The 25,800-nt window shown below is 38.8% G+C and overlaps 1 protein-coding gene across 4 annotated transcripts; it reads left to right on the top strand.

Annotated features, from left to right (window-relative positions):
* Positions 1 to 23,874, top strand: LOC138032993 (GRB2-related adapter protein-like). 4 transcript variants are annotated; one of them, XM_068880719.1, is made up of 4 exons: positions 1 to 148; positions 558 to 800; positions 20,773 to 21,762; positions 23,455 to 23,874. In XM_068880719.1, exons 2-4 carry the CDS (start codon positions 740 to 742, stop codon positions 23,661 to 23,663), a joined length of 1,260 nt encoding a protein of 419 aa, XP_068736820.1. In that variant the 5' UTR covers positions 1 to 148; positions 558 to 739; the 3' UTR covers positions 23,664 to 23,874. The 4 variants fall into 4 exon arrangements, with proteins under 4 accessions (XP_068736820.1, XP_068736819.1, XP_068736821.1 ...); XM_068880718.1 differs by having other exon boundaries at positions 114 to 315; XM_068880720.1 differs by lacking the exons at positions 1 to 148; positions 558 to 800 and adding an exon at positions 13,612 to 13,728.
* The last annotated feature ends 1,926 nt before the right edge of the window (positions 23,875 to 25,800 follow it).

The raw sequence follows: 25,800 nt of genomic DNA on the forward strand, positions 1-25,800 counted from the left end.
AGGGTAATCAAATGAATTATCAACTCGCTGTCCATTGTCTTTGGACAGGTGCTGTCTGAGATTATTGTGAGGTCACCAGTTGATTGGTCACCCGTCATGTGCTGTGTTGGACGAGCCGTGAATTTTCTTGGGAAATTGGAAATAATCGGTAGGTCATTGAAATGTGAACCGTGTTTATGCAAGCTGATATTGCGCTGCAGTTTTGTTTAGCGCTTTTCTGTATGTTTGAATGATGGGATTACGATCACTTAGTGCATCTCTATGTTCAAGTTAGAGGGTCAAGATTTTTGATTTGTTCTCTCGCTCTCAATAGAGGTTGGTTAGCACTATTAATTTCGTGTATTTTTTTTTTATATTACGTAGATCATGCACTTTCAGCAAAAGCTTATATAATATGCATGTTGCAATTTCAAAGTTCCCGGTTAGACGGCGTGTTTTGACAAGAAACCACAATGGCATTTCTATCGCTGTGTATTATCTTGTTTTCGAGACCTACGTTTTGATTTCAAACCTTCCCGGACGTACGTTGATTTGACAATTATCTCTTATTTCTCTAGCTCAGTGTTTGGTTAAGCCCTCATAATTCTCGCAATCCTCGGTTGATCTTTGTGGCTTGTAACAGTTTGACAAGAAAACCACATGTTGCTAAAGATTGTGAGGTGAGGTGAAGCCATCTGTTATTTGCTGACTATTTATCTTCCAATTGGCGCACGAGATCGTTCATTCGGAGGCCTGTAAAATGGCTTTCTTTTGCCCTACGATAGGAGGGAGGAAGCCGGCAGCAGCTGGGAAATATAAAGGTAAGAATTCTTAGCGTCTGTTTCCGGAGAATTCCATTGGTAAAAAAGTCAAGTTTTATTATGGCTCAACAATGGCTAAACCAGTTTTGTTTAATAGTGATTATGGTATCTTAATTTTCACATTGTAAATCTCGACGTTCTGCAGTAACACCCAAAACTTTATTTATTCGAGCTGTGATTGATAATTGAACGCTTAATTGACAAGTGAAATAGATATTTTCTAGTCTCCAGTCGTGGCATTGTTTTTTATCACTTCGTCGAGCATTTAGGATGGTTTTATCGACAATATATTTTATTTTCCTCCTATAAAATACCCTAAGCAACCAAAAACAGGAATTTCTGCGTAAGTGACTGAAATAATTTTTCTTGCTAATAATGTCGCACTCACTTAAAACTGGAAATAAATACTTTTGGTGATTAAAAGAGGAAAAATTATGGCTGGCGCCGGCATAAAAATATGAAAATTATAAACCTACAACTGTTCGATCTTGTGGCTAATTTAAGACTGTGATTGTTTTCTCAAAGGAAACACGTACTGGAAGCGCGTTTTAGCGGGAAGCCATAAGAAACATTTCAGATTTTGCGTCAGAGCGTTTAGGGTCGTTTAGCACTTCCTGTATTATTTTCATGCTGCGATTTGAAATCTCCAGAGGTGGCAATGTTCTCGGTGCGTAATTATAAAAACTTTATTGCTTTACATTTGATGGATTAGAAGGGGCAAATTGCATTGGAAATCGAGTTTCAAAACAAAACAGTTTGTTTGCACCCTTGAAAATACAGATAAAGATAACTTTTTATCACATATCATTAACTTATTTTTCGGCTGAAGAGCTCTTCAAAAACCATGCAGCGATTCTTGGTCATCATTATTTCTTGGCAGTATCAAAGATTTCAATTCCTTTCAATTTTGAGACAAAATATTTTCTTCTCTTTTGCTTCTATTAATATTAAAAACCGCTCAACTTTAACCTCTGAATACAAAATGTTATTTTTAACGAGGCTTGCTAGAAGTAATTCGTTTTTCACAGTCATGCATACACTTATTATCGATGGAGTTATTGCAACCATCCTTTTCACAGACTTGTTGACGCACTGATCGCAAACTTGTCTTACAGTGACCTAAACAGTGTTTACTTAAGGTGGCAGTTTAAGGTGGACGCATAATTCTGCTTCCGTTTCACGTGTAAGAAAAGTAAAGATATTTGCTAGATCATAAAGTTCTTTATTAAAAGGTAGCGAAAGCATTTCACCAAAGCTTTTCTGATCCATGTTACTTTTGCGTCTAGAATTAACCGTATGTATCGTTTGAATTTAAAACATTGTATTTAAAGGGCATATAATATTAAACATCATTAAAAATGGTTTTCCATACACAAGTTTAAGCGAATTAAAGTGAAATGATCTTGTACCATATGGTTGATAGGTTTACTCAAACTGTGTGTTCCTTTACGTCATTTTTGGAATTTCCTTGTACCATCTAATAAATGTTTCGGAATTCACTTAATGCCTCCTTTCAGCTTACACACCTTTTAGCTGTCAAGATTGGCTTTTGTTCAGCAAATCTGACACTTGAGCTGACGTTTTACATTTCATTATCAAGTATTTTAAGGGTTTGGTTAGGCAATTTATCACGGAAAATTAATAATCTTATTAAGGGCAAAACGTTGACAAGGCGACACGCCCACGCATAATCTCCCCTACTCTTTTTGGCCAAGACACAGTGCAATACTCTGGAAGGCGAAGACAGACTGTTTTTCCGCCATCTCTTGCGAGCTTATAAGTTTATGAAAAGTGATAAGACGGAGAGCCAATAGTTTACTAAACAGTATTCCATTTTCAGATATTTTTACACAAGTCAAGAGATTATGATCTCTTACTGAAGTAGAACTTTCTCTTTAGTTATTTTGAAAACCCTGAGTGTTCGTCCGTCAGGATTTCAACCAGCAAGCTTCCTGCAGTAATTTTCACTAACGACTTTACCCAATAAGAGATCATTGGATCACAGTAGCCTGCTAGCAGGCTCTTTTGTAAGAGCGCGTTCGATTGACCATATTCCTGAAAAGGAATACATGGAAAAGAAGTTAGAAATCCTTCGTTTTTACGGAAATTCACACTAAATTTGTCAAACACCTGCTAAAATGCTATTTTAAACATATCTTTATTATTCTTGTTGCTCCAAAACGCCAAACATACAGTTTTAAATCATCACTCTACGTATTCCTATTCCGGAATATGGTCAATCGAACGCACTCTTAAGTGTCGTGCGAGCGGCAAAGCCGCGAGAGGAATCCTCTCGCCGGTGGCACGACACTTACAAAAGAGCATTGTCACAGGCTAGGATCACAGAAACCAAAGAGTCTGTTATGGAATTCTAAAGACACAATTCAAACCAATGATAGTATAAAATTTTGCAGTGGTTTGATGGGTAGAGTCGCATTGCTCCAGTGATAGTCACCGGAGAAACGCCTCATTCCTGTTTTTCAAATAGAACCGTTCAACTTTATTCGAGTTTTTCCAGGTCCAAGGTGTTGTGATCAAAGCTCTCGAAAAGCGCCAAAGGTTAAATTCCTCGGTGACCACTAAATGGATTTGTTGGTCGTGAAGAATGAAAAGCCACCATCGCGGCTTTGCAAAGAGACAAACTGGGTTTCTTGCCGCTGTTTCATCAAATTGTATTTTGTATTATTTCTTGCTAAACATACCTTTTCAACTTCAAGCTATACATTATAAATACCAGGTTGAATGCAACATTTTGTGTTTGGATTAACTACAGTTAATTTACATTTAATTGGTTCTCGGAAAGAATGTCATTACGACTCAACATAAGTTCTAACATACCCACGCAACGTGTAATTGGCATATGGAGTGACTTTTGCGGTAAACTGAATATGCGAGAAATACCCTTGAGTTGAAATCCACTGAAGACTATATCCGAGCCGGTCGATAAAACAACGGACAATTATCGTTGCCTGTAATTCAAAGTTTGAAGTTGTTGTGGTCAGTTTTAAGAACTTGTTTAGTGGGTCGAGAATTTGGGACCCGAGTTTCCTGAACTCCGACTGGGAGCAGGTCAAACTTCAGCTCTTTTCCTGTGCTCTAGAATCACATAAAATCATTTTCCAGGTTCTGGGCAGAGAAGCCAGAAGCACTAAGAAAACCTGTGCAGTCTGCGTTTTACACTGACCGTTTTTGAAATGAAAAAATGAAATGAGATTATCACAGGTTTTCAGATTATGGCAAGTGCACCATTTACACCTAAAGAAAAGTTTCATTTAATGGCGATTATCGACGCAACTCCAACACAGTGGCGACATCACTTAAAAACATGCAACACCTACAAAATCATTCTACATGTTCCAATACTGCTCAGTTACATCTCAATGGGAATAATATATGTCTTGATGAAGCTATCTCGAAAAATATCTACAAAGAAGTCCGTTGAAGGGTCGAGATTATACCAACCGCACAATTAAAATATTCAGAAAAATACAATCATCAACTGGATTGGAAAGAGGTATATCTTATTCTCTTCAGAGTGGCCATTGATTCTAGATCACGCGAATTCCAGTTAAAGTGTTACATAGGTATTTAGCGACGAATAAGTTTCTCCACAAAATCGGCCTCGCACCTTCGTTTCTATGTACATTTTGTAAAAGAGAAAGCGAATCTATTGAATATAGAATGCGAATATTCAAACAGGTTCTGGCAGGATTTAATTAACTGGTTTAATATGATAGGTATAAAAGTCAAAGCATTATCAGAGATCGACAAAATTTCCGGACTCTGGAAAAGGCAAGCAGATTTTGATTTACCCAACCATTTCTTGATCCTGGCAAACAACATATTTACGTCTGCCGAAATAAAGGTTGTCCTCCTTCGCTAAAAATCTATCTGGCAAAAGTAGCCTCAATATATCAAATTGAAACTACAATTGCTGAATCAATTGGTAAGCGAACTTTTCACGACGTTAAGTGAAAGAAATTTGTATCACCTAACTGTATTCCATCTGGTAGCTGATGGCCAGATGAACATAATATAATAACGTTATATATACTGTCTAACACTATAAATTTAGTGTAATTTTCTTCACTCTCGTTATTTTTTTATCTATATAAATTTCTACACTAGATTATTGTTACTAGTACATAATATACTTAGTTAAAAACCCACGTAGTTTATTCTTTAGACACAGCTTTCATTTGTATTTGATTGAATTTTTTAAAGTAATTTCAAATCATCCTTTAATTGTATTTGTGTTTTTGTGAGTAAATTCAATTCAATAAAAAAATATTAATAAAGTACAACAAAAAAAGATATTAATAATAGAGACCCACATTTGACGCCAAGTCTGGGAACCGAACCCACCCCCACCCCCCACGTTGTTGGGAGGCGAGTGCTCTCATCGTTGTGGCGGCCCTGCTCATTAATGTAAGTTGATCCGTTCTAACCTTTCACAATCTTTCTGTGATGAGTTTTTGTTTTGTGTTACCTCGGATTATCCGTCCAAAGGTTCATCTTTGGTTGAAATTTTCTCACGCACTTATTGGCGTTGTAATTCCGGAAAACCCTTCCGTTCCAGCGGCAGTTTTTAAGCTAACAATATAGTTTTGTGTTTCAATACATCTTCTTTCTTGTTAAAAGATGACGAAGAGAAGATCGTGACCATTTCGCTTTTCATCTGTCCGTTTCAGCGAACCGCGAAAATCATAATCGCATTTGCCATTTCATCTTTCATGAAATTTTTGAAAAAAGGCTATTTGAAAGGTAATTGCAGAAAAGAAACATTTTCTTTTTTTTATTGTATTAAAGTACCTTTTCTATAGGTTTGCTGGGCTTACAAATGGTTTGATGTCGTTTTTGGCTTTCCTTTCAAATTTATATTATTATGGTGATACAATATTACAAAATGCGCATATGATTCTATAATTGCACCGTACAATTCTAGCGAACTCGCCGATTTTTAAAATTTGGCCCACCTAAACAGGCAGTTTGACAGGACAGCACTTTTCACATTGTAACCGTAATCGGTCAATGAGTGGCTCGATTTTGTGTCTGTCAGTTTTAAAACATGAAATCCACTCCATCCTGTTGGAAGGAGCCAAATAGATAAGTTTGCCCTTTGTACCTTGATGTTTGCCCGGCGGAAATTTCGTCTTTTTTTAGAGTCCAAAAAGGCGAATGGGAGACACCATGTTAGTTTAGAGAACTGAAGCCTCGTTGTTACAACAGTGTGCTAATTATCGTCAAAGCATTTTAAATTGTCCTTTTAGTTCGTTCCGCCGAACTATAATCCGCCATGTATAAAAATGTAAAACAACGCGGACCTTTGCTAAATTGTTGACGGGATGGTGCCAAAGAATCAGATCATCTGGATAAAGCTAAAGGATTTGTTTTTCGATCCCTTACGGTATCCTTAATTTTCTTTATCTTGTTGTACGATGATGTATTTGCTACATGCATCATAATTGCATCTTTTAGCATTCTTGGCGTGTTTCCGAGCCTAATTTGATATTTAATACTTCATCGTCTAGCGAGTTGTTTAGAGGTAACAATTCATTGTAAACAATGAATCTTCGAGGTTTAGTTATCTTCAGCTGATAGACTGTCACGATATACTTTCTCTCGAAGTAAATTAGTCCATGTCATTTTCGACCTTTTTTCAGTTATGTCCCTAAAACGGTTGCTAGTGTTTCTTACAATTTTGGGCTTTTCAAAAAGTAAGTCCTTGGTACTGAAGACCTTCAGTTTCTTGAGCCGTGTATTCCGAAAAGTGGACACACCTTTCAGTTAAGCTCCTTTTCAAATCTCTTTTGAATTGACTTCCATCAGTTGAATGTCTCCAATTTCAATTTTGTTTAAAGTTTAGTTTGAAGAAGATGTTAGGTTATAAGTTGGAGGATTCCAAGGGGGAGGGGGTCGGTGGAATGAGGGAGAGCTAGCCGATTAATTGGACTGTCAAACCTTCTTATTCGTTAAAACAGAGAGAGAACACGTTTAGTCCTTTTGAATAATCATGACGTTTTAGGGTACAAACTGAGACGAATCATTAATTTATTAACGACATACAAGAAGTGTATAGTTGATAAAGACCACGTGATAAACAAGTTTGAGAGCCATTCCATAAGTTACTACATGTACCCGGGTTTTTTTTCCAATTGAATTTATGGCCCGCTTTAATTGGTCAAATCGTGGTACGCATTCTATCTGAGAGGTTTCCCAAACGACAAACACCGTCCCATCCCTGAGTTGACAATCTTTTAGGTTAATTGTTATCGTTCCTTAGCGATTTCCCGATGGCCACTCCCTAGCATACAATGCAAGCCTGTAGCAAACGTTATCTTCTGCAAGATTATCGGTAAGATAAACATATCGTCGACACCTGTAAACCGAGCTTAACGCCGGCTGGCTGCCGGAATTTGTTAATAGCATAAAGTTACTGAGATGAGCAATAACTTAAGGGTCTAGATGTGAATTTAAATAACTATCGTCTAATTTTTCAGCCGAAGCCATGTGACAGCTACTCGGGCAATATTCACCACCTCAAATTATATCTAGAGAAACGTCAGTTTTCAAACTAGTAACTGTAAGTATCGTGTAGCCCAATGCACTCTATCATTCTATCGAGAGTAATCAGGGACCCAAAGTGTGGACAAACTTCTTTTAAGAAATTTAAAGACAATCTAAAAAAGAATTTCAAAGTAAATGTTAATTTTCTTGCATGTTCTTTTTTTTTGTTTTCATTCTGTTTTGGTGTATCAGTAGTTTTCTGTACCTTGCCTTATGCGATTTATTTGCAACTTCACGTGTAACTTAGTTACTTTAATTGTTAGGTAGGTATTAGTTGATTTTTATTGTGTGTGAGTTTGTTGTTGTTGTTTTGTATCACTTCCATTTTATGTGGGTGTTTTCCACCCAAGCAGTGTAATTTATTTTATGTAATTTGGCTTCCTGTTCTTTAACTCCACAGCTATTTTAGGAAGCCAATATCGCTTTTTCTCTATTTAATTTCAACACCTGGGAATTTCTTTCTTGTGTACCAAAGGGTAAAGGTCTTGTCTTGCCATTGGTGACGCGATTAATTGTAATCTTTGAAAGGCAGGGTGATAGCTCTTTAAAGATACGATTTCTCAGGACAAAAAAACGAAACGTACGGTCTTTGCATGAAAAATCGGGGGCAGCTTTTTTAAGGAATCATCTTTTTGGTTACTGTAATTCTCTAAATGGTGTACTTGATTCAACTGTTTTAGGTCAACAGTAAGAAGTTGTTACTAGGTAACCTGCGTTTCAATACGACCTTTCCGCGATCGTATGGTTATCGTCAGGCCGTTGTTTTTAGTACTAATCAAACAGCCAATAATCCATTTTAATGGTTTAGTTGATAGCTGAGATACTAAGGTCCTTAAAAGAACCTTAGTATCTCAGCTATCAACTGAGGTTTTGAGCCAGTTTCGGCAAAATTTGTCCGTCTCCGAGCAAACGTTAACTTGAGAATTTTATACTCTTTCTGTTAAAAAAAGTCATTGTTTCTTAGCTACCGTTTGAGATTTGGGCCATTTCCCAGAAAAAAACACATAAACAAAAAACCTGTTTATTGTAAGGGTACGAGTGATAATTCGAATGTCTCTTCTTTCAGAAGTATCAAAAAAATCTAGAATCTTCCCAAAGGACCACCCATGCAAGGGCTGAAATATCGTTCTTTAAGGAATTTAAAGGACTGGATCAGGAATTCTACTAGATAGCAATTTTCAGGATGCCCTTTGCGCCGTCAAAATAGATATATCGTTCCGAGCAGTTTTAAGGAGTTTTGAGTATAATGCCTTCAGCAGATTATATGGAACTCTTTACGAATGTCACGAGGAACATAAAAGCAAACAAACTTTTCAGACAAAAATCAGTTGAAATCGATACATCTTGTAGAATTATCTTAGGTGTAAAGAATTTTATATTTTACACTTTTTAGTTTTCTCTTTTATGATTTATATCTTACTGAGCTGACGTCCGATCTCACCCCAGATAAAGAATGGTAAGCCGCCATGAGACTTTGCGATATGTACCGTATATAAATCCTAATCCATAAACCCGATATCTCACGTTTTTGCAGCGCCGTACCTGAAAATTTGTTGTCAAATTAAGTTTACATTAGTCTTACTTTATAATTAACAAGGCGTGACTCATAAGAAGTTTAATTTTTTTTGTAATGAGATAAAAACGAAAATTTATAGAGAGGTTTTCAAATGAGTGTCGTAAAACCAAAACCAAAGTAATTACTTTGGCCAATCAAGAAGGACGGAGACAAATCCAGTAAACCAATCAAAACTCGACGTAATTACACGTAGCCGACACAAAGCGCGGGAAAATGTGCACGCGCGAGCCACAATTGGTTTTGGCTTCACTTCTGATTGGTTGAAAAAATGGCGCGAGAACTTTGAACCAATCACTGAGTGAAGTAAATGCAAAACCAAGGTAATTAGCTAATTACTTTCGACACTCAATTGAAAACCGCTCTAAATACACGCAAAAAGACAATTTTTGAATAGTTTCTTTTTTTCAATTTTTGCTACATTTGCAAAAGACCACTTTTTCCTCGACTCGAAATTTTCGCTGCTTTGCATGTGACGTCATGACGGCCATGTTGGTTAGCAAGAATAATACCCTGTCTCTCCGATGTAAAATTGAACTACGGATATCATATTTCCAGCATTTTCATTGGCCGAACACAGGCTATCAGTTCAAATACCTGCTGTACCTAATATGGTCAAGGAACGCATCAGCAATTTAGCGAGCTGAAAACATTTTTGCAGCTCTGCGAAAAAATGGCCGACAAAAGCCGTTTTGGACCGAAATTGACCGAGGCAGAAATCAACATGGAAGAGTTGTTGATCCTGTAGTTTTTAATAAAACAATTTTTCTACTCGGGCTTGCTGGATATATATAGAGGATATTACATGGCCGCGCTGGGATACGAATTTTATCTTCGAGTAAAGAAAGTATCTCTAACAAGTGAGCGAAGCAAACGAGTGAGAGATACTTTCAGCACGAGAAGATAAAATTCGTATCCCCAAAGCGGTCATGTAATGTTATGTTTATTATATAGATATTGATATTGATGAATAAACTTGTTTTACTCATTTTCGAAATCATGATGATGAAAAAGTGGTCACCAACCGCTAAAACACGCATGTTGTGTAACATGAAACAAGATATGAAAGTTATGAAAAACAAATCATGATGATGTAAAATTTTGCAATAAAAATGTTAATGTAGTAGAGAACAATCTTACAATGAAGAGGAAGCTCGCGTTTTATTCGCTAATCGTGTTCGTTACCATGACGACAGCTATATTCTCACATGTGAAAGATAAAAATGATATGTTCACTGCGCGAGGTGAATATAATGATTTTTTAGTAAAAGGAGAAATCCTTGTATTTCATCAGTATCTATATAATAAAAAACGATTGTAACCAACTCTGCGCTAAGCGCCTCGTTGGTTATCTATCATTTCATATCTAGCGCGCTCTCGCAGAATAATTGTTATGCAAATTCTGCGAAGAGAAGTTGTATTGTATTGCCATCCAACATGACCAACTTGTAAACACAGGAGCCCCAAAATAATAAGACCGACAGATCTCAACACCCCGACGTCCTCGCCGCACTCTTTTCGAACAGTATGTGGAGTCCTTAACGTCCCATGCATATAAGGCCTACGATGCATGGTTCTTTTCTAAGAAGACGAGAAAGTCAAACCGTCTGCAGATGTCTTTTCCCTAATTATTCAAAAGATCCCTGGGGTCATTCCGATGTGCAATCGAATTGGCTCAATCTTCTAGTGACCCATGGTGGAGTACTCGAGCCCAGTGGTTAGAGCGCTTGCCTTGAGATCCGGAGATCCCGGGTTCAAGACCCGCTCTGACCACTGGTTGAATTTGATCCTGGTAGTCCCTGGTTCAACTTCCCAGCTGCACTTGTAAATAGCCAACTGGTTTGCCTCCGGCCAGTTGGGATTCTTAACAATTGTTGTTGTTGTCCTATTCTGTTGTTTCGTTGTGTTTCATTGGCCCTGAAAAGCCCCTATGGGGAGCGGTCAATTAAGTATGTATTGTATTGTATAGATCTCAGGATTTGTGAAAGCATGATGGAGCCATTAACGTGGATAGTAAAACCCATTAAGGAAATTTAGCGTTGACTGTAACATATAGCTGGGATAAAGCTCATCTTGTACCTATTAATCCTACATTTCGGTAGTGAAAACCTGTTCGAGTTTCGGAGATCCCGACCGTGGGAGCTCCCGCGTGACACAGGGAGCAAATGGTGGAGGCGAGAGACCTGTTCTTCGATCTTCTTTAGAGTTTTTAGGCACAGGCTGGATCTTCGGTCATCGAGGCGACTGCATTGTAAATTGAGCAGGGAATCCTCATAATGCATTTCCGGGTGAATAATGCGCAAAGCCCTTTTCTGTACCATTTCGATTTTTCATGAAAGGTAAATTGGCAGACAGGTGTGCCAGACTGCGTAAGCGTGTTCTAGGGTACTCCTGACAAGGGAGAAGTAGGTCAACCGCAGATCAGCCGGAGGAACCCCATAACGGCGAAGTACGCGTAGAATATACAGTCGCTTGAAGGCTTTCTTTACCATGATATCCACGTTGTCATTCCACCTTAGCTGATTGTTGAGTGTGATACCGAGGACCTTGGATGACGAAACACTGTCGAGTAAACGATCATTGATGCGGGTTTTCTGGCAGTGGCGAAGGAAGCCGACTGTCATCTCTTTACACTTTTTGCCGTTGAGCTTCATATCATTACGCTCTGCCCATCAACTGATTTCGTCAAAGTCCGCTTGCAGTGATGACGACTCTTGCGCTTTCCGGACCTCGGAGACAGTTACGTCATCAACATACTTCCTGGTATAATCGGTTGTCGAACCCCCAATAAAAGGATGTTCTTGACCGGGATGTTATGGTCAAACGTTTTACTGAAGTCAATGAAACAAATCCTAAGATAGTGTTACGGTGCATTTAGAGCCTTCAGACAATTGTTAATAATGTCGAAGCGCCCTTTAAACTGCCAAATTGCTGAGGGTCGATCTTGTGCCCGATATCTTTGCAACCTCCACTTCACAAAGAAATCTTCAAGAATCTTGGAGAGACAAGCAGTCAGAGTTATTGGTCGAAGTTCGTCTTCACAGGTAGCAGGCTGTCCCTTAGGGATCGGAATGATATCAGCGAATTTCCAATCCGTTGGTACCACACCTGACGTCAGGGATGAGTTGAAGATTCTGCAAAGAGGATTAGCTAGTTCATGACCGAATTCCTTGATAATACGGTTCGGGATGCCGTCTGGGCCCTTGACTTGAAAGCGCAGACCTTCACTAATTTGCTACACACCTCAGTAGAGTTAATAGTTGACACGAGTTCCGGTGCAATTAAGGAACAGGTATCCAAACTGGGAAGGTCAGCACTAACGTTGACGAAATGGTCATTGAGCAAACAAGCAAGGTCGGCACCACCTACTGAAATACTTTGAGTCTAATCAATTCCTACCTATTCCTAACAAGAAGGTAAGGGTAAAGCTTAGCATTGTTTTTTAGCTCAGCCGAGTAAATGCAGCAGTTTATCTTACTTGAGGAGCATTACTTGAGGGACACTTTGTGACGTTAATTGTCTGTATTCTGAGACGTGAGTGAGGCGACACCTCGTGACGCTTATTGAAAGCCGCGTGCATCTCATTATGAAGTGTCGCCCAAATGTACATTATTATTCATCGAACGGAGGTAGGCAGAAAATCTAACCTCTTTTGCCTTGCTTTTTCGTAAGGAGAAACTTGTCCCTCTCTTTAAAAATTTGCGATACCTGTAGATCTGATTCAAGATAAAACAAACTTCGTTGTTTTTTGGTGAAACGCAAATTTCGTGCTGGCGTTCGCCGTTTGCCGTTTGCAGCAAACGCACTGCTAAAGCTCCATAATAAATGTACAAGCACGAACTACCTTTCATTTGATTTTTCTCTTTGGTTTAAATCTTGTTGAAGGTTGAGGAATTAAGAAGCGTGCACGAAACAAATGCTGCGTTCTTCTTTGTACTCTTTTGTGTTTAAAAGTCCAAGGAATGCTTTGTGAATTACATTAGCTAAGCAATGAAAATAATGGCAGGAGGAGAAAATGATGGACAACAATAACTGAAGGTTTTAGCATTTTAATGTGTTTGCGCGTCTGATTAGAAAACTAATACCCTTGTTTTCGTTGTAAAAGGCGGCTTTAAAACCTATTCAAAGCTTAATCGTGTTCTCTCAAATTCATCCCAATACTTGATTAAGAATTGTGAAATTAAAAGGAAAATGGTCTTTTGATAGTTAATATTGCTCTGTGGCTGTAGATGTCACAAACCTCTACACCTGCTGGAGTTTGCTTTGCTATGCGGAAGTTTGTCGAATTAATTTAGAGAGGGTAGAAAATATTAAGGCGTCCTCTGAATTCGTGTTTCGATAAACTTTTAACACAATCCAGTGATTTATTTTTATTGCTTTGCACTCCCACGTCCTGCGAAGCTCTGTTTTCAGCTATTTGTTCCAGCGACGATAGAAGAGTTAAAAGAAGTAAAGAGCTCCCATTTTCACTCAGCAGCTGCAGGGGATGTCTTGGGAGTCATTAGTTCGAACGCCAACATTGCCAACATGGGCCAATCACGTTATGAGGAGCCCGCCTCCCCTGCTGGATCAAAGATATGTCAAATGTCTGCGGTAACCATAGAAACAATTCAAGCTTTAAAGCACGCGGGAACACAACAATTAAATTGTAATAAGTTTCCCTCCCCTGTCACTTTTGACGCATTTTGAATTAGTGCTGTGAGTAAAGCAACTGTGAATTTCTTTTGAAAATTGCGGAGGACAAAGTACCGGACAACATGGATATCGAAAATGATTTTCCAGACAACGGTAAGAGGAATAACTATTTAACAAATAATCAAGCCATCGTTGGTTTTGTACAAGTTTCTCTCAACTTGCCCGGCCCCATATTTTTGCAAGATCATACCTTTCAAAGTTTTTGATAGATTTTAAAATATTTTAATCGGAATAAATTTTCGTAAAATTGTCGGATAGTGTTAAGCTTTCGTGTATGCCATGTACTCATCGAGTGAGTTTTTGAACTTAAAGACTTTTGCCTCAGTTGTCGATTATCTTGACGAATGAAGCTGAAATTGTACAGCGGGAAAGAGATCGTAGTATAACAAGTTTGTATATATTTCCTTTTTCCCAGAGGAATAAAAGTGAACAAAGTACTTCAAGTTCTTGAGAAAAACTTACGAGAAGTGTAATAAATCATCATATCATAATGGCCCAAGACCTGCAAAATGTTTGTAGATGCGATATTAGCTTTCAATCGCTTTTTACTCCGTAAACAATATTTACGAAGAACGAAGATTCTTATTTTCAGCCAAACAAAAAGCACTTGCAAATAAGGATGGCAATTTGCAAATTCCTTAAACTATAACAAATGGTTTCAAAGAAAGGAATATTATTACATTTTAATTAAAACTTAGTGATATTTCATAAAAGGTGTTTGAAAAATTATGTGAACATTCTCAATCTGCAAAGCGAGAACTAGCTGCGTTTTCAACGATTGTATTTAATAAAAAAATATTCAAGTCTGGAGTAAATGTCAAAAATATAAATACTGAAAATTAAAATAAAGATAATTAGCCTTAAAGGTGTTTAAATTTTATTGAACTTGAAAAGTATTTAATGACGTAAAATATTGTAGAGAGATTTTAAACTAGTATGTGGCCATATAAAATCTTGCTCATGTTAAAGTTCGCTTCCTCGTACGTGCAAACAGACATACAAAAGTGCGTCACGCAGAAGACATTTATTGTTATTAAAATTGGACGGATTAAACATACCAAACTTTTTGTGTCTATACCTTTCAAATAGAGCTATTCAAAATTTTGTCACACACGCACGCAAAAAAAAGCTAACGTTTGTCAAACGGATTTCTCTATTTCCGCTCTTTTTAAAGCAATAATTTTCAATATTAACATACAGAAGATAGTTGCAGCAATACAGCGGATGCTTATATATATTCATGTTATGTCCGCTTTGCACGATACTGGCTTTAAGACTAAAATAATTTTAATAAGCAACTAAAATTGCTAAAAACGTAAATAATCACGTGTCCTATCCATGTCTTTTTGACCTAGTAGAGAAGGTCCGCGCTAACTTTCTGGAAACTTCTAAAAAAATAACTCGTGATTTTTATGAAACCATCTCAATAATTAAGAGATAATGTTTATAAAGTAACAATGTTACACCTTGATGTTTTTGCAAAATCAACCTGGCCTGTCGACCAATATTATAACTTCCTTGAATATATGTTTTAGGAAAGGTTGTAAAGGCAACAACATTTGTGCTGAACAATTATTATAAATACAGTAGCACTTTTTATTATGTGCCAGTTTTACTGTTTGAATAGGTCTACATGGTACCTTTTATACGGTATCTTAAGTTCTTTCCGGTTGATGGTGTCCCCAAGGCGCGCGGGACTTGTAAGAGAGCCCAGCGCTATCTGTTCAGTAGTATTTCGCCAAATTAACGTTTAGCACACTTGTCAAGTGTTCAACCAATAGCAAGCCAAACAGAATTCAATCATGTGATTCGCTCTCAATCTTTTTCCCGCGCTTCTCGTGACTGCATGCATTCGACTTGTGTTCTCATTGGCCATTTCGGATTGCATTCCTAATATAATTATTGGCTAAAATACCGAATTCACAACTTGAGGTGACTGATAGTCAAGGAGATCAAGTAATTCTTTTAGCCTGGGGGAACTAGCTAAGGCCATCTATAATATTACCCATTATTTCTTGACGATGTTGGTCTCCAAAAAGCAGCTATCTCTTTCTTTATTTGCGGTCCGGCTACCACTCAACGGATAGTGAGTAGTGCGGGAGCCAAGCAGATATCAACATATTGATAGGAGGCCTGTGGGTTTCTTCGGAAAGCTGATATAAATTGAAAACACAGAGAATAATCTAAATCAGTGTCGCTGGCTTTTGATGTTTAGATAAGATCTAGATTTTTTTGTATGTTGTTTCGAGCGCTCGAGATTGATTTAAAACTGTTAGTAATACAGTAATATTGGTAGACTCACTGTCTCTGTAAACCTCTTCATTTTCAACCCATGAAGAGACATTACTCTTGAATTTGTCGACAAACTTCTGGTCTCGCTTCATTCAGTAGCGGATTCAGACCTGGAAGTAAGGTGGGGGCCCGCTCTCAAACATTTTGTTTTTGTCCTTTCACAGTTTGGTGGCAATGGTCCAAAAATAAGGGGGCGGGGGCGGGCTCCCCGGGCCCCTCCCCTGGATCCGCCACTGTCATTAGACCGTTAGACCGGAGTTAAATCGAAGAAATAACCTATACTGCCATTTATTTGGCCATGCAACCCGAGGTTTAGCGAAAAGTAGTTAAAAACTATTGCTGAAGTCGTCAATGATTAAAACGCTAATAGAGAAACGTAAAATATTTGAAACCTTTAAGAACCCAGAGCAACGTTCAGTTTATTTTTGCAAAAGGAGCATTATAGGTAGTTCGACAGTTTTTCTGAAGGCCCCTCAAAAGCGTAGTAGACAGCAATCTGATTGTTGTCAAAAAAGTATTTTATTTCACTTGTTTGTTAAGATAACAAGAGTTCTAAGATTTGAATAAGTTAAGAAAAATGAAAATTAGGCTGTGTGATCTATTACATGCGATCGCCTTTTTTATTTATCTTCTTTCATTCAAGTGTAAATTTTACTCCAGCAAGAGGACATATGGGAGAAGTTAATGGCTCTTTGATGAAACATGTCGCGTTTGCGCAGAACATAGATATCGTACTCACATACATTGTCACGTGACAGTTTGGATTAAGCACGAAATATTTAAGCATCGAGTCTAGAAATAGTTATCTGTCTAGACCTCCTGGAAGCTATTATGAAGCTTTCATATTCGGTCGTCTTTTATTGAAGAAAAGGCTTGCAGTTCCATATAGTGTTGAGCATTGGTCAACTACATTCTCTTAACTTTTTTTCTCCGATTATGATGCAATGTGCTGCCTCGCTGTTGGTGGGTATTCCTCGATATATTTTTTTTCCCTAAAATTACTATTCAAATGAGAGCTATCGAGCAGTCCTCTCTTTTGGTATTGTTTATGAGGCTGCACAAGATGGCGGCTATCCATGATCTCATAACTTTTGGGCCTGTGGATGAAATGCTATGAATTGAAGTGTGACCAAATGAAACAGATATAGAACTTAGTAATAATTTCCTATGTTGCTGTACAAGGTAGTTCTTGATTTTGATTTGCACGGCTGTAGGTCAGTCATAGAGTCACTACTCGAACTGAAGCAGCTTCTGGGAAATACTTGATTCATAGTCTTGTTTATGCAAGATACATGGTTAGCAAAGTCTAGAGACTACGGTGTGACCATTCATATGAAAGCTACTGAGTAATACGTCTCTATGATGCTGTTTATTATACTGAACAAGGTGGTTCTAAACTGATAAAATCATAAAAGTGTGACCATTTAAATGAAAGCTACTAAGCGGTACTTGGCTTGTCTACTTTGTTGTTTATTATGCTGTACAACGTGTTTTAATTTTCCGTTCTGGGTGAAATCTAAAAATAAAGCAATTTTAGCGCCATGCAGTGATTTTTTTTTTTTTTTGCACTGTTGCACTACAATATCTCAGCCGTCAAACTCCTCAAAAGGGATACCATCTCGATATTTTTTTTCGCCTCTACTCTTATGTCGACACCGCATCTCGTTGAGCACATGATTCTGCGCCTACCACTTTCACTCGTGAAGTTGATTCTTCTTGATCCTTGAGGTGGTGTTTCTCACAGCGTGACAAGTGTATGTAGCAGGATTACTTACTAACAAACTCTGGAAACTGAACTGTGATAGCCGTTACAATACCAAAATAAATCAACGTTTTGTAAATCACGGGTGAGAGCATTTAGGTTACCACCACACTATCCACAGTTGAGTTCAGTCGGTGATTTTATTCCGGCTTTGAGAGCCATAGTGGTTTATCTTTTCACTTTTATTAATTTTCAAAATTAGTCAATAGTGCAGTTCTATAAGTTGGTCCGTGAAATTATCCGTCTCCCTGTATTTTGAAATCTACGTTATGCAAAAATAACGATTTACTATATTAGTTATATTTGTTTATAGCTGATTGATTTCCAATTGAAGGTAAACATATTCAAATGTGCTTTGAAAAGCTGTGTTATAGGACAGAACGTCGTTCCCTCAGACTCTTTGCGAGAGGTGTATGGGCTGCACAGAGTTTATGAAGAAAGAGGTTGGGGTCAACTGCATATCATCCTTGTCCCAAATAATAGTAAAGCTTAACTATTTCGAGGAGTAAAAAAAAAACACGTTTAAAAAACACGTTATTGTCATCTATTTGTAAACTCTTGAGTATTGTGTCGGATCCACGACCTTTCGCACTGTGCGTTGTATCAGAGCGAGAATGTTCGAATCAACCTCGCAGTCCAAAGTCCCGAGTTTTAATTTTTGTAGCATTTCGTTTCGTCGAAAAGCATCGGATGCTATAATCTTAATAGCAAACACAACTGTAAAGATCTTTATTCTTTAAATATAACTAAATCTGCATACTTGCACTTGCCTTTAATGTTGAAATTCGGCATTGTCACTGAAAACTGTAGGGGGAAAACGATTTAAAGAGCTTGTTAGAAAAAGGATCACAGATATTGATCCAGGACAATTTTGTCAATAGTAAAACAATCTAACTTTAAATTAATGTTATAATGAAACACTCATTCAACTTAAGCAGTTTTAAAGAAGCGTTTAAAGCCTGTCTTTGAACTAGAATCACGGAATTCATGACCGCTCTAATCTATCGACTGGAATATTAATAAGCGAACTGAGCGCTGATCCATGGAATAATTTTTGCTACCCAGAATTTGAATAAAGCAGAAGATTTGCTCAACTTATTTCACCCTTCCAGAAGGACATGGCGATTGCCATCTCATTTAGTCCTTAAAGAAAAGTACACGTGTAGTGTTTTTAAATTTATTGGCCGTCCAATCAAAAGGTTCTTCTGTTCCACTGGCCGGTACCTTTGACTGAAAAAAAAAAGTCATCGTTTGTGAACAGTTATCTTCCCCTTGAACTTGAAAAAATTTGTTGCGATGGTAACAACGATGTCAAGAAGTTTAAATAAACAACTGGGTGGCAATATCTAGACAAAGTGATCACGTATCTAGCTCGACAGAAATCATTTCACCAAAAGAGAAGTAGTCTTCAAAATAGTGGTCGGTTACGTTAAATGTACTCATCCTGGTGTAAAGGGTTGCACGTTGTTTAAAAACTCTTTCCCTTTGATCACCACTAAATTCTTAAATATGGATACTGGTGCACATGGCCATGACTAGAAACGTCTAACTTCATTGTATTTGTGGAACGGCGTTTTTACAGACCGAGTTATTTTTAGAATTGATTTCCCCTCGAAACCAGACCTTTCCAGCTAATCACAAGTCTTACATGAGAAATTACTATCCATGGGATCGAGAATAGTCACTCGTTCAAAATGAAAATGCCGTCCCATAGACCTAGTACAGAATTTTCGAAAAGGCGACGGCTACGACTACGACATCACCACAAAACAGTAATATCATTGGTTAAAAGGGCGTAAATAAACTTGCTGCACGTGCAGCACGGATTTTAGCAAGTATCTCTTAGTAGCGGTCCTCTGCATAACGACGACGTGAAATCACCAAATTTGAGGTTTTGTCGACAACGTAAGCATATAGCAGAAAATCTTTGAAACCCGCTCTTTCCAATTTATTTTTAGGATACTGCACCCACATTGTAGGACGTGAACGAGACTGAATAATCGCGAAAGACTTATGATAGAGCCAAGTTATATTTTGAGGTGACGTTTTCCTCGACGTCGCCGTCTTAGATCTTAAATTCCATAATATTGGAATTGTAGGCTCCAGGTTATGGGCTCCTGATGGATAGAGCGGTTTTTAATTGAGTGTCGAAAGTAATTAGCGAATTGCTTTGGTTTTTCCATTCACTTCACACAGTGATTGGTTCAAAGTTCTCGCGCCACTTTGTCAACCAATCAGAAGTGAAACCAAAACCAATCGTAGCTCGCGCGCGCACATTTTCCCACCGTTTGTGTCGGCTACGAGTAATTTCTTCGAGTTTTCATTGGTTTACCGGATTGTCTCCGTCCTTTTTGATTGGCCAAAGTAATTACTTTGGTTTTGGTTTTGCGGTACTCAATTGAAAACCACTCTATACGTAAATTGGTACTCTTTTGTATGTGTGGGTTCTACATCTAAATGACTGAAAAAACATCAAGACAGTTACAAATAATATGCGCTTTCGAGCTTTGAAGATGGCTGGTTGTCAAGTTTAACGTAAAACTACTTAAGCTCAATAACCAGTCGATGATTCGGGAAATGACCCGGTCCGAGTAAGCGGCAGAAATCGAGCCCAAAAACCATTGAGAAGTACCACACTATGATCTTGCATAGAAAAACGTTTTAACTTGAATATTTGATATGCTAGTCGAGCTGCCTCTTTGTAGCCAGACCTGGGGCCCGTTTCTCGAAAGTCCCGAAAAGTTTTCGGGCCCGAAAAGCCATTTGTGAAAGGGCCAACCACTTGTTTTCGAAAGCCGATCTTTTTGCATGTTTTCAAAGTAACAAAAAGCGAAATGACTGTGATGTTTGACGACTTAAATCCTCTCCGTTCTTGAGATACGGAGGGAATTGTGACACCCGAAAATGGCCCGTAAAGTTTCGGGACTTTCGAGAAACGGGCCCAAGATCTAGTCAAAACGACCAAGTTGAAGAATGGTTTAGGGAAGCGTTGTCCGTTTTTATTCATGTCTTGTAAACCTGAAAAAAGAGCAATGACTTACTATTTGTATGGAACCTCACAATTATTATTTCATTATTTGCAGTGTACACCCTGAAAAAGGCAAAAAAGAAAAAAATCCAAACACTGAAGCCACTCTTACCAGGAGGGGGCGATATACAAACGAAGGTTGATGAGGATGATGACAGCGACAGCGGCATCAGCCAAGTTTACAGTCCAGGGATTCAAAGTTCATTCTCACTCCCTGACATAGCAAAAACTGAACTGGCGACTAAACTTGCAGCAGCCACACCGGCGCACCCTGCTCATATCAAAGCAAGAGTGTTGTGGAAATATGATGCTGTAGATCCTATCGACTTGAGAGCCGAAAAGGGTGAAATACTCTTGCTTCTTTACAGAGTGAAAAGCAAAGTGTTTGCGGTGAACAACAAGGGAAAACGAGGATATATACCTTTTAATTACTGTACTGTGCTTCGCAAGAATGACTTTAGCACGAGCGGAGTGTTTTCTTCTGACGTTGAGCGTGTAAACGGAGAAAGAAACTTTAGGCCTGTTAGAGTTTATTATCACGACGATTGCTTAACGCAGGAAAACAGTTCTCTTCACAGGTATAACTCACATAGTTTGACTAACGCAGACAGCTTTTTAGATTTAAGAGAACAGTTTTGTTCCTCGTCCCTGCAGCGTTGTCGCAGCGATGAATCACTCGTTGGCGGCACCAAGTACAACTCGCGAACGCGTAATTTGTCGTCGTCGCTCGAGGACTTGTCTGATGACAACCGAACAACGTCGATGGTTTCCCAGCTTATTCGTTGGGATCGGAGAGCTCCGGAGACGTTTCGTCGGCGCCAGAAAGCTCAAGTGACGCACTTTCGTAAGTTTGAAAACGAAGCTGTCGTGGTCGTATTTGATTTTCGCGCATCCGACGAGAATGATGTTGATGTGAGACGAGGAGAGGTTGTTACTGTACTTAACAGAGATGACGCGGATTGGTGGTGGGTTCTACGATCTGATGGAAAAGAAGGATTTATTCCGAGTTCTTACGTGTCAATTGAAGCAGTTCGCTTATCAGTCGGTAAGTTCAACTTATCTCATGTAAATTGCTTACTTTACGGGATACTCTGCTAATGTACTGGCCAGAGCATAATTCGTTTTCTATGCCCAAGATTCGTCGGAAAAAGGCGAGGGAGCTAGGGTTGGCCAGAGCGCATTTCCAGTCCTCGTCTCCACCTTTTTTAGTTATTATATTATGCCATACAAATTGACAAAATTCACGGCGGAACGTGGTACCCGCAGCCTTCTACGCGATGAGAGTGGGCTTGAATCTTGACGTTAACTGCTCCAGGGATGCGTCACGCAAACCAGCCAACTTAGCCCAAACACCGGAACTGAAAACACCTTCTGATAGTAGCACTTCCCCCCTGAGGTGTCTTGGAGCCTAGTTGGTCATGTGACATTGCTGTGTTAAGTCGACGCCATGTGCTAGGTTTTTGGACGTTAATATACTACATCCCCCTCATACCAATGTTGATAATGTGGTGCAGAATTCTGTGCAAGCCTTTGGCCGTTTCCTTCCTTATAATATACATGAAATATACATGAATATACATGAGTGCAGTTCAAGTGTAACAGTGCAAAAAGTGTTATTACACCAGTGCAAAAAGTGTAATACCAGTGCAAATTACACATCGAAATTGTAGATTATGATTGGCTAATAAACAATAGGGTTTGGTCAGAACCAATCAAATCTTTTGTTTTCAAACCAAGCGCCCGCCCAGGATAGCACAATTTATGACGCTATTTTTCCATGATTGCATGATACGCGTGCGTTTCTTCTGCTTAACCATCTCGAATTTTTCATGTATATTATTAATAAGCAATCACATAATTTTTTTCGTGCAATTTGGAATAAATAAGAACTTTTAAATTTTTTCAAAGACTGCAAATTGCACTCGCCTACGGGCTCGTTCAATTTTGGTCGTCTTTGAAAAAATTTAGTCGTGCTTATTTATTCCAAATTGCACTCGAAATCATGTGATTACCAAAACCAACATTGGAGGGAAGAGGGGGGGGGGGGGGGGGATAAGCAGATTTTAATCTTTTATCACACAGACTAATTAGGGAATGATCATTTTATGGTGGTGCTACATTTTCCTTACGAGTTTCGTCCACGACTGTAGAATAGCCAAAGGCCAAAGTCTTCCGCTAAAAATCCTAAATTACTCCTAGCGCTGAGCTCCCATGATACCCCAGGTGCCTCTCTATAGTGAAGAATATTAATGTCTGACTAATTCATTTAATCATTCAACCGTCAGAAATTACATTTTGCGCTTTCTCAAGAATTTCGCTCTTCTTCCATTTTGTTAACGTTGCACAAATGGCCCGGTCGAAGTATCCATAAACGGATTGGTATGAGCGGTCTTGAAGTAAAGATGAAGAAGGAACGATTTAGCGTCGTACGCTCAAGTTTTTGCCTTACGGAGAACAACGAAGAAAAAATGCGGGTCGCACTTGCAGCACGACCATTTCTTCCTTTAAACTAGTGGTATTCTTTGCTTTCTGGCCTTCTCGTTGTCGCAGTTTTCGTTGTTTCTTAAACTCCCAAATGGATCGGGCACGGAACGCAATGACTTTTGTTTTTTTCTCGCAAAAAGTCCAACATTAGGCGTTCTAAAAATAGATAATATCATGTAACCTGATGGTCGGCATTTCATCGCGGATTGAGACTGGGTTATGGATTTCAGACGTATTTTATTTATTTTTCCAGAGAGCACACCAAGAAGTACCGACAGCACTGCAAGCGGAAGCTCCGAAGGCAGTATAAACCAAGTTAGATTCCAAGAACCTCTTTGCACTATTCACAGTTACGTCATAGAAGATTCTGACTCAGACTCTGAATGTAACGCACCACGTGGCATGGATAAGGAGTATGGGGACGACTTTTATCTGGATTCAAAATGGAGTACGTGGTGTTAGAACCATGTGACAAATGTAATATCACACTTGTAAAGTCGCTATATTATTAGAAAGTTAATATATTATAACGAAAGGTTGCAACCACGACAATTTGCGAGAGTTTACTTGTAGTGAATCCCGTCAGTTGACGGTCTTGATGGTAATTATCCTTAATTCTAAGTGAGCTTTTTAAAACACTTATTAAAGTGCTCTTGACTCTTAAACATTTAAAGTGAGTGACTCGTTATTTACGAAAAAACTTAACATAATCCAAGAGAAAGAAACATCCGGATAGGAACAGTGGGGGTCTGGGCGTTGCCCGGGTTTAGGGGATTTCACAACCTTGTTTATCCCAAGGGGCGTAACCGCTGCCCATTGGGTGGCTCAGTTGGTTTGATCACGGACATTCGTTACTACTAACTGGGTCGATAAAATGAAGTTGACCACCTGGAGGATATTATCAGCTGACGCCGTTTTTCGAGCGTTAGCCCTTCGACAAAGGACTTCTTTGTCGGGTGTGTTTAGAAATAGAACCATTCTTCTGTTCTTTAATTCGTCTGGAAAGTTAGCATACCCAATAAGCATTCTGAAACTAATAAATGGTAAATCGCTCGGTGCCTCGTCAATTTCCACTGCAGAATCAATACAGTTAACGTAGAAAACGCTGCAATTCTGAAAACATGGAATCTGTTTTTGTGTTATCGCGACGGCATCCATTTTGAAATGAGGCATTGCGGGGGTTAGACTTAAACAATATAGTTTGACCGCACTGCATGACGGGAACTCGAGCAAGGACGACTTCGACTGCCATGGAAACGTTAAAAAAATAGAACTTCCGGCCGAAATCATTTCGCGATTAGTCTAAATCATTCGGCACAGACAGTGTGTATAAACTTTCTCGGAATTGAATAGACCTTTTTACCGATACGGCAGCCATTTTGATTTCTATTGTTTCGAATAGCCATAATGGGATGCCCAGGGGGCAAATACATATTAATTTGCCCCCTGGGCATCCCATAATGTCTTTCGAAACAATAGAAATCAAAATGGCCGCCGTATCGGTAGTTATGATTGGAGAGAAAATTGATTATTTATCGGCCGGTCCTTTCGTACTCCGTATAACCTCAATTTGCAAATTTAATTATTTGACGTCGTGGCCAGGACGTGAACAGAGACGAAATGTATCAAAATGTAAAACGCACGTACGGGGAGTGCAGCAAGAGCCGCTGTTCTTGTCTTGGACAATGGGAGCCCTGTATCCGCAATACATATTGCCATCTTGAATCGATTTGAGGGAATAGGCCATTTTGCAGTTGTTTGTTCAGTGTATTGATACAGACCTCACTGCTTTTATCATGTGAATTGAGTTGTTGTAATTCTTATTAGTATACATCAACATTAGAAAGCTTTAGGAAAGCACAAAGGTTTGTATCCAAGAAGGGTCACCGGCAACCTTGCTTCCATTCTTAGGTCTCGGACAAAATTGTTGAAACACTTTGCAATACCTTGCGCTCCCACAATGTTGTTTCGGCAAATGGGGCTCAGAAACTCGCGTGCAAACCACATTGTGACGGGTGAGTAAGCTGCGACAGCTTCAGATCTGTGTAGTCGTGATACTGTTCCAAGGAATTTTGTCGCAGACTGTTGCTATAACTGTAAAATGGTCCATTCTGTCACAATCATTTTGCACATGCACTACGAACGTCCAGCGGTCATATCATAATGCTGACCATACGGAATCATCGTTCGTTTGCCCAGTATCTACTCGGAGCATGTCACTTGCCATTTGCAACTTCTAGTTATTAAACCTAAAGTTGTTTTGTTGTGTTCTTGTACCTGTCGTCGTCGCACTTAAAGGGAGCTTAAGCAATTAACGACAACGGCGACGGCATCGGGAACGTGACAAATTTGCATATTTAGTGGGTAAAAACAATAGCTTTGCACGCCCTGCACGTGCGTTTTTCACTTTTGTCCATTTATTTGCCGTCGTCACCAAAAACAACAACGTGAAATAGCCAAATTTGAGGTTTTGTGAAGGACTTCACCACTTGAAGATAAATATTCACTTCCTCCCCAAATTAAGCGCAGTTCCGACCAGCGTCATTCTTGATCTGAGGAACTACCACACTCTTGTCATATCGAAAAGGTTGAAATAATC

This window comes from Montipora capricornis, chromosome 14 (assembly GCF_036669925.1).
Source record: "Montipora capricornis isolate CH-2021 chromosome 14, ASM3666992v2, whole genome shotgun sequence".
NCBI lineage: Eukaryota > Metazoa > Cnidaria > Anthozoa > Scleractinia > Acroporidae > Montipora > Montipora capricornis.